The sequence below is a fragment of the Salminus brasiliensis genome, chromosome 19, assembly GCF_030463535.1.
Source record: "Salminus brasiliensis chromosome 19, fSalBra1.hap2, whole genome shotgun sequence".
Taxonomy (NCBI): domain Eukaryota; kingdom Metazoa; phylum Chordata; class Actinopteri; order Characiformes; family Bryconidae; genus Salminus; species Salminus brasiliensis.
This window is the reverse complement of record NC_132896.1, coordinates 7,662,223-7,676,611: the sequence shown is the minus strand read 5'-3', so window position 1 is coordinate 7,676,611 and position 14,389 is coordinate 7,662,223. Positions and strand designations below refer to the sequence as shown.

The 14,389-nt window shown below is 41.7% G+C and overlaps 1 protein-coding gene across 12 annotated transcripts in view; it reads right to left on the bottom strand.

The window, feature by feature from the left end:
* The window catches only part of magi2b (membrane associated guanylate kinase, WW and PDZ domain containing 2b), a 142,989-nt gene that overhangs the window by 19,091 nt on the left and 109,509 nt on the right, over positions 1 to 14,389 (bottom strand). For 9 of the 12 annotated variants that reach the window (XM_072663942.1, XM_072663948.1, XM_072663943.1 and 6 more), the window contains 3 exons: positions 9,008 to 9,039; positions 2,665 to 2,842; positions 192 to 227 (listed from right to left, as the gene is read on the bottom strand). In XM_072663942.1, the coding sequence (XP_072520043.1) occupies positions 192 to 227; positions 2,665 to 2,842; positions 9,008 to 9,039 (246 nt within the window). The remainder of the gene's footprint in view (positions 1 to 191; positions 228 to 2,664; positions 2,843 to 9,007; positions 9,040 to 14,389) is intronic. The other 3 variants (XM_072663944.1, XM_072663946.1, XM_072663953.1) reach the window with 1 other exon arrangement.

The window sequence follows — 14,389 nt, the reverse complement described above, 5'->3', positions numbered from 1 at the left end:
CATCTTATACACTGCACTGCTGAACACTATGGTGTAGTCCTAAGCAGAGCCATGCTGGTACATAAGGAGTTAAATATAGACCCACTATCCTCTGGGAATTAACTACAGACAGATGCATTAACTCTTCGATATGGAATATCAGGGTATGAGCAGCACAATATGGAAAACAAACTGCAGAATAATCTACTTGCCTGTAGAGTCAGTCAGTGTTCGCGGTGGCCCAGGCTCTGCATGGGAAATAATGAGGAGATGGTAATCAGTGAGGCTTTTTACCACTAAATGGTGATTTTATGAGAATGAATGGCCTAGATTGGTATTCATTCACACGGAATTACAGTAAGACATGCATGCCGACTCCTCTCTCTTGCATAATGCGAACGGAATTACTCCCGTCCGGGCGAGATGAATGTGTGCCGTAATGACCTCTGCCTATCGCAGCTGAAATCCGGACATATGGGAGGCCAGGCTTCTGTCAGTGAAGCAACCGGTTCGAGTTAATGAAATCAGCTAAAGGCCTGTTGGGCATTGGTTATTATTACCGCTGCCGCTCAAACCAAGAAAACAAACAGAGCTCACGCTTTTTTAGTTGTGTAACTCGACGAGGCGAGCGGGTAAAGAGCACGGCGCTCTTACGCAGAGCGTCCTTGGGTAAAAACACACAGCAATGTGCTCACACTTGCGTTCCATTCAGAGGGGAGAGTGCAGAGAGGTCAGCGCACAGTCACACTGACCGCAGAGAACCTGAGTCCTCAGAGGTGCACGGAGTTGGACAGGCTCCCCCGCACATCTTACATCCTTCACAGCTGCTCTCAATGTGTTGTTGTATTTAAAGATAACCAACACTGAATTCATACACATAGTTAGCATCCATCCCTCCATATTTACATCCTGTGCCCTCACTTTCAACCTTTTCAGTTGTGTGTCAGATTCAGTGCCTTTCTTATTGGTTTACATTTATGACATGTACTATTCTAATAGCCTCATCAACCATATGGATGTCTACCATCTGCCACCTCCCAGCTTCTTTTCTACAGACAATCAACATTCACTGTCAAATCATCGAAACTGTCTGGGGATTCTTGGCTTCATATCTAACCGCAATGCTTTTGTTAGAACAGAGTAACACACCAGGGTCAGCAGAGGACATTCTGAGCGGTAAGCTTTGTCAGATGCCGTCTGTTCTCTCCAGTGGCTGCTGATTTCTGTTTCAGTTTGACAAAATTGACTAAAATGTGGCAATGGTTTGTTTTTGGTCCGCCTGCTGAACAATACTATATTCACAACGGCAGCTTTCCAACACACTGAAACTCAATAGGTACATGATCTTATTTGAAAATGTTTCTTGCTCTGCTTGTTTAGTCCATTAATATTGCAAATAAAGGGCTAATATCTGACATTTATTCTGTTTGCCTCTGTTGAAATTGATTGGTTTGATATATAAACCCTATCCATATAATAAATAAACAGATGTGATTTTGTTTTGCGCTGAAAATATTACCAAAATGTGCTTGGTGTTACTAAATATGGCAGAACACATATGCCAGATTTAAATAACTTAAAAGGGGATAAAGACAGTGGGTCAGGTTCATGAAATACACTGCCAGATTTACCATGACATTAGAAGCAAATATCATCATAGTCACATGTTTAATCTTTCATAAATGAATACATTAATCAATCACATGATGAAATAATAGAAATGCTCCAAAATGTTTCAAATAAAATCTTTTCACACTGAAAGCTGTCATCAAGTAAAGTTGCCATTTTGGAGATACAAGGTTTTTGCTGCGACAGCAACTAAATGAGGGTTGATCCGTGGCACAACCCTGCTCTTCTTCGTTTGCATGTGTCATTAGCGATTCATGAAAGAACACCGGGTACACCAAAACAAATACCACCTGGATAAATCTGAAGGTAAATAATCAGGTTAGAAGCTGGCAGTTGACTCCTATCTCTACAACGATTTCAAACATGTTTGGTCGCACAGGCAAGCCATCAACAAATTCTGCAAAAATACCCTCTCAGCTAATATGCAGGTTAAACCTGCCTGAGAAACATTAAAACATCAGTACGGAATCTAACCTTTAATATTTAAGACAGATTTGAACACGGCTCAGCCTGCAGATAAAAAAGCACATATAGATTAAGGAGAGATATGGTCCTGATTCTAAATAAGAAATTAATCAATCAAATCAGAGCAAACATGCAGTTTCCGCTAAGTGCCAGGACTCTTCCCGTTCTTTCACTTTTTTGTTCCTCTTGCCATTGTTTTTGTTAAGTACTGTTTTTACCTGATTTTTTTTTATTTTATCTAAAAGTTTAATTATTTTGTTATTTTTATTTCTTGCTGTTTGTTAGCAAATATCACTTCTGCTTCTTGTATTACAATCTGTATTTTGATTTTTTTGACAGTACATTATCATGTCCATTTGTGCACAAAACAGGTGCTGAGCACTGGTCATTAATATGCATTAGCTCATTAATAGGTCAATTTAGACTGGCTTTTAACGAAAACATGTAAAAACACCACAGTAGTAAGGACTTTATTATTAGTGCTTATTTACTGTGCCATAAATACCCTGTTTCACAAGGGCCGAATGAGGTTCTGAATGTACGGCTGTTCAGATGTTCGTTCTAATCAAGTTAAAAAGCCTTTTGACTTACGTCTGCTTTCATAAATAGCACGGGACTTCTCGTACAGGTCGTAAGGGTCAGGCTTGCTGAGGTGGACTCCTTCTGCATCGGGGGCTGAGGTGCAGTGGAGTGGCTGGCCAGGGTGTGGAGCGCTGTGTGATAGGCCAGGGGCCGTGAGGCTGGTCTGGGGACTTCCCTGGGGGTCCCACTGCAAACACACACACACATACAAACTGGTTAGTACCAGTTATGCAGTTATGTAGGTCGTGGGATGAATCAAAAGCGGTTCTTCTATGGCAGCGTTCAACGAACCATTAGAAGGATCTTGGTTTTAAAAGGACTTTCATGATATTTTCATGATGTTTTATATACAAAAACATACAAAAATACAAATACACTATAGGTCCAAATGTTTGTGGACACCCCTTCTAATAGATGCATTAATCTACTTTAGGTTGGACCCATTACTGACACAGCAACTGCTCGCTCTCTCTCTTCGTCTCTCTCTCTCACACACAGCTTGTCTAGTCCCTGTAGAGAAGTATTTCCAATAGTATAGAACTCAGTATTACCCCCCCAGTATTAAGCTGTGGAGCAGTAGATCTATGTTCTCTGGAATGATGGTTGGTGCTTCAATCAATACTTTTGGGATGAGTTAGAGAGTTGGGGATGAGGTGAGGGTAACCAATCATCACAGCAATGCATTAAAATCTAGTAGAAAGCCTTCTTGAATCATTAAATCATTTTAATACCCCTGATTTCAGAAGAAACAATGAACGAGCTGGTGTCCCAATACTTTTGCCCATATATGGTATGTTAAAAACTCTAGGTGAAAGCAACCCTTTATCTAGCTGAAATAGGAGCACAAAGTGAGAGTATGAAAAGCACAGCTATTCAGCAGGGGTTACCATATACACTATGTATGTTATTACAGCTTTAAGAAGCAATACTTATATGCAGGGCACAGTGCGCAGCTCTGAGCTACAGGTGAAGGGTAAAGGCCTAACAAGTTATTGCATCAGACGTGAACTCACAGCAGGGGGATGTGCTTGAGACTGCTTTTCTGTTCTTGATGCTGGTACAATTGCCATGAATGAGCAGTGAGAGAGTGTGAGTGATTGTGCATTTGAGTGGGTAAGTACAATGAGGAGCACGCTGGTAAAGTTCATGGTAAAAGTGAGCCTATTCATTATTCCCTCGGTCTCCATTACAGATGGTAGTGGAGCGAAGAGCCCTGGCTCTCCCTGTGGGAGATGAATTGAGTGTGTGTGTATGTGTGTGTGTGTGTGAAGTGTGGCAGAAGATCACCAGTGCTACAGTTAGACGCCTGAGGCATCACGAAACCCACTACCTGTTAGCCCTTCATTCCAGTTCTGTTGCTCTGCAAATGCTGCTCTCACTCACATCCCTCTTTACCAGGGCCTCTTAATGTTAAACAGCAGCTAAACATCTACATAACGTTTAGCTTGACTTTTGTTAAGATTTGACATTTGGCTAATTGTACGAATCAGATTCCTTTCTAAAAATAATCCTCTAAAATAAACAAAATAAACATTATTTTTCATATTCAACATGTACTTTTCAGAATTATTTGTGTCACTGTTTATTTTAAATAAGATCTCCATCTCCCCACTAACTTCACAAATAATTATTTTTGTCTGTCTATTTTACTGTTCCTTTAAATGGCATCACAAACAGGAAGTTACATCATAAGAGTTGTTGGAGCAGTCAACCCCCAAAAGTTTCTGACTTTCTTTTAAATTGTTTATTTGTTGTATTTTTATGTTAGACAGGTTCCGTCTAGCTCAACCCTTCCATCCTGTCACACATAAAGGCATTTTATATACAGTTTTTTAACGTTTTACACTATTAATACCAAGAAAATAATATTTCATATTAATAGCATTGATGAAGGTGCTAGGAACACATTAAGAACTGTGGCCATTTCAGGATCAAATTTACCACCCAGTCACATATCACCCCATCATGTTTCACTGTGAATATGGCTCCATGTCTGAATAAAAATAATAATATTCATATTTTAATTTGAAATTTGTGTTCTATATTATTCTCTTTATTTTATTTTTTATTTTTTGCAAAGCACTTTGACAAATGACACAATATGTTATAAGAATAAAATATATAAATAATATATTATAAATAATACTATATAATATAAATAAACTATAACATGTATAATATTGTAGTAATATTTATTAATAATATGATAAATATTATTACATAATACAAGTATTAGTATATGTATAATTGCATAATAAAATGGTACTCTTTTCTTCTTATTATTTAAATTTCTTTTTTTATTTGTCTTCTTTCATCTTCTGTTTCTTCTTCCTATTATTATAATTGTTATTATATAACAGGGAGCTGGCCGCAGTTTGCTGCAGTAACAGCCTTTGCTCTTCTGGAAAGACTTTCCACTAGACGTTAGAATGTTGCTTCTGGGATTTGACTTCATTCAGCCATGAGAGCATCCTGAAGGTGTTCAATGATGCTCCATCAGTTCAAAGAATGCAATTTCCCTGCTCCACAGTCCAACGGCGGGGAGTTTTACACCCCTCTAGTCGACACTTCTGCTCCAAAGTGTCCCATTCTACTGCAATTTGATGGAGATTTCATGGTTGTGTGTGCAGATTTTGACACCTGTGTGTGGGCAGTGGGCGTGCTATAAGGCCATCCTCCACTCTTAAAGGAGTTCGAAGGGTTCTTTGAGCGATGGCAATTTAAAGGTACCACATAATAAGTATATTGAGTATTTTAAGTTGTTGTTTGATCTATAAATAGTACATTTATTATATTTATATATTTTATATAGTGGTTTATACTGTGGTTGGAACAAAAAAAATGCCCATATGCAGTTTTACAGGCCTATTTACCACCCTGTTATTTTGCATTAGAATAAAACACAATGTGTTTCCTTTTATAGTAGAGCATAGCATAGATCAGCCTAGTCTAGCCTAGCATAGCTCTCTGAATCTTAACAGTGTCCAGTCAGCACAGTGCGTGGGTAAGCTAGCTGAAGACATTGTAGCAGGATCTGATAGGGTTAGCTTTTAGTCTAGCACTTGGCTACCACCGCCATGCTTTACTGGCTCATGGCATTCCTCTGGCCATTGCACGAATACTTGCAGCACCTCTTCCTTTGGAAAGCACTTCTCGGAGCAGTGCCTCACCCAGTTGTATACCATTAGATTTTAGCCTTTTTAGCCCTGCTTTCAAATTCGCCCAAGTAACTGTTGTGTTTATCCTCGAAAGGTTTTCGCTAGTGGGTAGGGTGAATGTAAATCTTAGTGGTGTAAATACGGTATAATGAGCTAAGAGCTAGGTGGGTGAAGTAGGGGACAAAACGGTGTTTGAGGTTCATGGTGTGTACTCTCATTATTCAACTATGCCAATACAGTTTTTTGCTCTGGAGACCCTTTAATGGTTGGTTCATCCATCACATCCATCACGCTCTAAGAACCCTATGAAACACCTTTATTTTTAGGAGCATGAGCCTTATTTTATCTACAAATGACAAAATAAGGACATGGTGGTGCTCAGAAATGAACGTGTTCTGCAAGATGCAATACCAACATATCACAATGTGACATGATGTCGGGAGCAGCCTGAACAAACTAGAACAACCTCTTCTGCTGTCTGTTCTCATAATCTTCTCGAGATAAACAATGAGATTTGAATGTTCACTGTTGCTTAATAATGTTCAACAAAACCTGAAGAAGTGGGCCAGGCATGCTTCAGCATTGACCTGCCCCCTAATGGATATTAATCCTCCAGCTACTCTAAAGGTTACGCAGACCAGTATCTGAGCCCAGGCAAAGCCTTTAAAGCTGCTGAATCCACTAGAGCACTAGTGTCTCTGGATGCTTTCGGACATTGGTGGGGGTTCACCTCATTACTCTAATTGAAGCCTCCTCAGCTTGTATTGTGTTACCCCAGACCCTGGAGATGCAACACAAGAGACGCATCTCTTGACATCAAAATGAATTAAATGTATTTTTAAAATAAATCTAGCTCATGTGTTTGAAATCCAAAGCACCTACGAAATCAGGATTCAGGGTTTTACCGTATTTGGATCTAGTGGAACAGGTAATTAGGAACTACCACGGTGTTACAGAATTTCCTACCATCCTGTCACATCTCAAACTCACTGCTGTCACTAATCCTTCAGCGGATTAAGCCAATGGCTCCAATTGGTGAGGCAAGTCAAGTAGCCCTGACTGATGAGACAACTTCCCCCGATGAAGCTGGTTCATTTGACCTCTCAGTTGCAAAAGTGTCAATTGATTCTCCAGCACTGTCCATGTTCTTCGGGAAGCTAGCGGTGGTTATACAATGCACATAGCAGCCGAACCGAAAAATTAGTTTTGCGTAGCGTTACAACCCTATCTAATAACGTTTTATCTAAAAAGATTAAGACTTTATTAATGTAACCTTTCAGGGCGATTTCCACAGAACTTTCTTACAACGTTCTCTGTTAACTGGGTAGCCACACCTCTTAAAAATCCCTGCCCATTTTTGAGCCTTTGTCATAACTGAGGGAGTGGTGTTACTCTTTAAAGATCTGCGATGAGCCCATAGTGCACAGTGTACCTCACATTACAGTGATCTGGAAAACTAATCCTCCTTGAAAATGCTTTGAAGGCTTTCAGAAGATGTTTCCAGGAATAAAGTGCTGAAGGTTCAGGGTCACATTTCAGTTTGATAAAACACTAGAATATGCTACACCATAAAGGAGCCTGGAGGGCTGAAAATCACAAGAAGACAGCTGTGGCGTTTTAGATTCAGCCGAGAGGAGAGGCCGGGAAAAGCTTGTTCATGGTCTGGCAGAGCAATTCACTTCCCATGACAGCATGATGAAAAAGGGAGATCTCGGGGACAGAGGTAGAGGAATATCAATTGAGAATGATCTGCATAATCGTTGGACTAGGAATAATTTCTCTTCATGACAAACACATTCAGTCTCTACAAACAAACACGCACACACACACACACCTCGCCATCAGTTACAGGGCTTTGTTTGCTAATTCAACAACATGGGAAGCATACTGATTTGGCAGGCCCCCCCGTGGCGCCTGCATTAATGCGTCTGTCACCCCTGTTCATTTTCTTTTCAGATTTCTTGACACCCAATAAAGCAGTGGAATACGGGATAGAAGTAACCAGTTGTGCCAGTGGTGTAGGTAGCAATAACCCGCTTAACACAGAGCCCAGCTCAGAACAGTACTGTCATTTAGAACGGCTAAGATCAGGCTGCAGGAAGGGAGAGCTGGTCCCAGATCAGTGTTAAAGGGCAACCTCCACTGGCAGCCAAATCCTATTATTTTACACAAAGACATGATTTGATCCTGTACCTCATGAGGCTGTCAGATCTTTCAGCACTGTCAGTGCAGATAGGGGAAGAAATACGTAATATCTGTATTCAAACTCTGTAGCCATTATGAGACTGGCGACGCCATCCTTTCACCAGTAACCATGACTGGAATACGAACCCTTGACTTCTGGAATAGAGTACATGCTTTCCTATACTGTGGAAAAGGAAGATTAGCCCAACTTAAAATGATGCAGTAACTGATTACTGAGCGTTCTCTCCATCAGCTTAACTCAACATTCTTCTGACTCACATGTTTTAGTTCTGCATCTCTGTTTGGTTCTGCAGTTGAGCCTCAGAAGAACTTGTTAAATGAGCTGCAGCTGAAACTGATTTAATATTGTGTAAGTTGTTTAGTCTATAGCTCCTCCCCCTTAGTTTGTTTACTGTTTATTACCATCTACAGGTTACAACTGCCCCATCGTGTAGAGGGCGGCCTTCCTATTCTCAGACTCCTGATCATGGAGTGTGATCAAGACTGTGGTCTTATGATCTCCTGGCTTTTGACAAGCAGGCAGTTAGACAGCGGCCCCACTCTAAAGGTTAATGTACATCCCTGAGTCTAAGAAAGAACAGAAAGGTAAATTTACTCTAGAGTGGCCCTACAGTCTAACTGCCTGCTCATCAAGTATAAGGCGCTCATAAGTTCAAGTCCAAGCAAGGGTTCAGATCTCCGTTGTCAAAAGCCTTTCAGTCTGGCGATGTCATATAATAGGGGGAGTTCTAACCTGCAGATGGAAATAAAAAAGTTAACTGAGCCACAGACTCTGTTTTAGCTGCAGTTTATATACTAATGCTTTTTGAGGTTCAGCTTGACTAGACTGAGATGCGAGTTAAAATGTGAGTTAGAAGAATTTCTGACTAAACTAAGTTCAGTTAACTCCAAAAACAGTACTAGACATCTGTTACAGTGCTCATGTCCCCCAAATGTTCCACACAACGCACCAGACTTTACAGCGAGACAGCGAGCGAGTAAATATTTACCTGTTTGGCGCCATCCCAGGGAGAGAAGTGTCCTAACAAAGAGAAAAAGAGAAAAGGCGTTAAATCACAATCCAATACTGAACCGTCAGCCCCTTCCTGAGCAGACCCGAGCCTCGTTTCCCCACAAAGGAGGACGATAATACACTTTCATAACAGCCACACAATATATTCACTGTCTCCCTCTTCTTTACACGCACTCAAATGAGCCGAGTTTTGTTGCTTTTATTTGCAAGATAATTACATCATTAGCTTCAGGCAGGGCTCAGGATTATAATTAATACAGAGATTTACAGAGTCTCAAATGCTGTACTGAGCGCTGAGTTCAGGACTCTTCAGATTACTGTAGACACACAGCAAAGCACGGCAAATTGATGCAACACAATCAAACAAATAAGGCAAACCCAGAGCAATGCTTCACAAGTCTGTGCTGTGGATCTCATGTAAAAGTATTTGGACATCTGCTCATATACTGCTGCTTCTGAAATGCAAGGAAATAAATAAAAAATTTTCCTTTTTTGCATTCAGCAACAAGAGCAGTAGTGAGGTCAGCATGCTGGATGATCACCAACCCACCTCATCGTCTCCAACTCTAACTCGTCCAACTCGCACTATTTCTCTACAGGAACTAGACAAGCTGTGTGTGTGTGCACAGCTGTGTCAGCAACAGGTGCAACTATAAGTCTCTGAATGCATTAATTATTAAGGGTGTCCACAAACATTTGGACATAGCGTACAACAATTTCTGTAAGGTGACAAAATGCAGTACAATTAATGAAAAATGCAGGTTGACTGTATGGCTAAAAGTTTGTAGACACCTGCCGGTACAATGTTTCTTTCAAAATCAAGTAGTTCAGTGAGGTCAGGTGCTGATGTGGGATGATTTCTTCTGGGTCACACACACCTCTCCAACTCCTCAACATCCTAAATGTACTGGATATAACTTAATCATAGACAACACAGTTCAATGCTTTAACACCCTTTAGGCTCTGTTCTGCTCCAGAGTGCAATTCACTGTGCGTGTGTGTGTGTGTGTGCAGCTGAACACACCTTTGTCAGTAAAGGGTGTACCTAAAGCATGCAATATTTGTTTTTCTTTTTGCTTTTGGGTTCCCTCTACAGTTGGGCAGTGTAATTCACTACAAATACAAGTCATGCATTTAGCTCCCCCTCATGGACAGCTATAAAAACAGCATTTGTTGACAAGATGAGAAATATAGAAGCGGCATCTGAAGATAAGGAAGCACATGGACTGAGGTGGTAGAGTAATACTACAGGATTTTACACTAATACAACTCGGGTTGCACAGCGTTACATAGCGTTCTCCCAAGAGGTCTCTTGCAGCTCCACCAAAGTTCCATAGTGCAGAAGCAGCGTTCCAGGCTGGAGTGGGAATGATAGAGACGCTATTCTCCCTGTTACAGTCAATGGAGCATCAACATGATTCTGAAGCTGCTATTTTAGGGTAGAATAAAAAGAATTGTGCGACTAATAACTAATTAGAGTTGATTAAATGTCCACAAACCTTTGGACATAGTGTGGTTTAGTGTAATAGTCCAGCATCACTAATCATTCTGCTCTCCTCGAGATCCATATATCAAACACCTGTCCAGTGCCATCAAATGCTTGTGTTAAAGCAATTGTCACTCATCATACATCCCTAATTAAAAGTTTAGAATCTGCACTTCTGACAGAATTTCGCTGCTTGTTTTACGCTGGAACAAACAGGGATGTTGAGAATCAGTCGGGCTTTGTGCACCTGAGGTGAGCGGATGCCTCTGACAAGTTGGGGCAGTTAGGTGTGATGCAGGAAAACGAACTGAAAACTCTTGTGGTTGAAATGTCCTCTCTCTCTCTCTCCCCCAAGGAGAGGGCATCTGCCAGTTCAGTCTGTTTTTTTATTTAGAGCAGACTGGAGTTCATGTGAGGACAATTAGAGCTAACACACAAGCGTGTGGACATTTCTGTCCTGAATTCAGATGCATGTGACCCTATAGAGCATACATAGAGCGTACGTGTATAGAGCGTGCTGTATGTTTGTCTTGGGTTGTGCGCAGGGCTGGAATATGCAGACAGCAAAAACACTGATAAGAAAACTAGAATGCAGAAAGGCTGAAAGTGCTCTAAACCTAGCTCGTCTAATTATGCCGGATGTGTACAGACTTTTGGGGATGCTTCTGAAGATTACAAATTAGAGAACAAACAGAGAAACGCAGAGGCTGGTAAGGGTTCATGTGTGAGCTGGTTGAGTTTCAGGTTTTTTGTCTCAAATTGCTGCAAAGTGCCGCAAGCCATCTAAACGGCTCCAACACGCCTTGGCATTGACTCTACAAGTCTCAGGAACCATACTGAAGAGATGGAACCCCATTCTTCAAAAAGAACTGGTGTTGGAGGTGGTGGTGGAGGACAGCACTTTCTCACACGCTGGTCCATAAACTTAGATAGGTGTTACATTGGGTTGAGATCCGGTGCATTTCTTCTTAAGACAGTTAAATAAGGCATCATGTCTGTAAAAGAGACATGCTACATGGACAAACGTATTGGGAAACCTGCTCATCCATAGTTTCTTCCGAAATCAAGAGTATTAAAAAATAAATAAATCAATAAAAAAAGTTTCTCCTGCTTTTGTTGGAGTAACTGTCTCTACTGTCCAGGAAAGGCCATCATCACCCAAACAACCCTTGTGTAGCACCTTTATTTATAAAAGTGAAGGATGAATATGATCAGAATAACTGTTTATTAAGCTGCAGCCAGCCCAGACAAATGCCCATGCTAACAGTCTGATCACGCCCAGCACTTACATTCTCAGTCACCTGAGGAACAGCCCACTAAATGTGCATTTTCCACCACAGTTCCCTGTTTACTCATGCCTTGCCCACAGATCTAAATGCAGAGGTCACTAAAATCTTAAGTGTTGCTCACTGTGGCCAGCTGAGTAGTCCTTTAGACATCTTGATCTGAAATTGAGGTCAGCTGGGCTCAGCATCATTATACACACCACGGAGCATGATGGGATGTTCACTGCTTAATTGTATCAAGCGTTACATCTGTCTGGTGCTTGTGTTTCTTATGTAGTATTATGTCTCTTAACATTCAATTTGACACCTGTTTATATATCAACTACGAATAGGCAGTATGGCGAAACACTATATGTCCAAATGTTTGTAGACACCCCTTCTAATGAATGCATTCAGCTACTTTAAGTTGTACCCATTGCTGACTCAGGTGTGCAGATATACACAGTTACACACAGCTTGTCTAGCCCCAGTTGAGAAGTACTGCCAATAGAATAGGACTCTGTGGAGCAGATAAACAAGAACCTATTGGCATCATGCTGCCTAATGGCAGGTGTGGGCTAGAGGGGTATAAAGCCCCCCAGCATTGAGCTGTGAAGCAGTGGAAGAACTGTGTTCTCTGGAATGATGGTTGGTGCTACATGCAATACTTTTGGGATGAGCTGGGGAGTTGGGGGTGAGGTGTGTTACTTTTGTAAGTCGCTCTGGATAAAAGCGTCTGCTAAATGCCTTAAATGTAAATGTAAATGTGTTGGATCATCATCCAACATCCCGATCTCACGAATGCTCCTGTCGCTGAATACAATCAAATCCTCACAACAATGCTCCAGAATCTAGTAGAAAGCCTTCCCTGGACACTAACTCCAACAAAAGCAGGATGGACTCTTTAATACTGTTGATTTCAGAAGATATAACGAATGAGCAGGTGTCCCAATATTTATGCTGTTACAGCTTTTCCTGTTACAGCTACTGAGATACACTTCAAAACTGAAGCTGATACACATGTGTAATCTGTTAAGCTACTACTGTACTACTGTAATGCATCTGTAACAGTGAGCACATTGGTACTGCATGGAGTATTAATGTGCAGGAATGGGCTGCATGGTTTTAAAGGGGGAGGGAGATAAAGTGACACAAATAACATCCTTTTGTTAAGCTCATGCTCAAATTAGACATCAGACAATGAGCTTTGTCTGTGTGTGTGTGTGTGTGTGTGTGTGTGTGTGCGTGCATGCATGTGCGTATTTCTGTGTGTCTGCACACGCACGTGTGTGAGGAGGAGGCGAAAGCGAGACATTTATATGCCTGCTTAAACTAACAGGATTACATCAGAGGCTATCTGACCGGGACGGAGCTTGGCACTGCTGCGAGTCGAACGTGAAGCCCTTAGCAAATGTGCGCTCCTGCCAAGCCACCAAGCCTCCCTCCGTCCTCACTCAACACAAGCTCGGTCCTGAGACAAACCAACAGAGATCTGAGGACAGATAGCAGAATGTACTTGATTGAGTGAAAACAATCTGCAGCAGTCTTAGCCTGCATAGTTGAAGCAAGAGCCGTGTACAGTCCATGTATTATTCAGCGTCTGGAATGCATTCCAGCAACTCCACTCCCCGACACACGAGTCATTCATTGAAAGAAGGAGATGGCAAGTGTGATAATAAAATGACACGCAGATGATGCTTAGCTGTCTCGGGTCTTAGACTTCATTCATAAAGCTAACGGTAAGGCGCTCTTCCCTGCCTTCTCTCTGGTGTATAGCAGGAATGGAGCTCCAGACTGTCGCTGGCTGAATCATCAGGGATGTGGAGGACGTCGCCTCTTCACAGACGGCTCAGAGTGGCGAGCTGTTTAGATGAGATCAGAGACTGGAGGACTGTGGGAGCGGGGGAGCTGTCCAAGGTACTGAAATGCCGCGGGACTGAACGGAGCTGTCCGCTGTGCTGAAATGCCACGGCCCCAGCGATACTGTGCTTAGACGGCAGGAGTCGGGAGAGCGGACCTATCAGCTGAGACCTACCTCCAGTATCATAACAGCAACGTCAATAGCCTTGACAAAGGATCTACCTTTACAGAAAGGTTAGAGTAGTGGACAGGGCAGTGTATCAGAAGAGGCTTTTCTTTAACCCCTCAAACTCCATGGGCCAGCTTTCCAGACATGGATTACGTCTAGTCGTGGACTATATTATCTTATGGCATCCAGTAGTGGGGGTTAATCCAACTGGGACACCAACCTTAAATATTTTCATGAGTCTCCACACATCAGTTCTTCGCTCTTATAACTATACAATTAAGAACTAGGGGGTGTAACCTAGTGGCGTAAGAGTACAGTTTGGTGCACACAGTCGCACAAAGAACACATTGTATGATGAATGTAGCATCAAACCAAATTTTAAAATGCAAGTTCCACCTGGAAACCTTAACCTGTAAACCGTTACCAAATAAAGATTGGATTTGCATGGCATTATGGGAATTGTAGTAGATTCAGGAGTATTGCTATGGTAACAGTAGTCCTGTCTCTCCCTCTCCCCTGTCTCCTCTCTCGTTCCCTCTGGCCTGACACTGATGGAAGACTTCTCCTCCTCCTCTACCC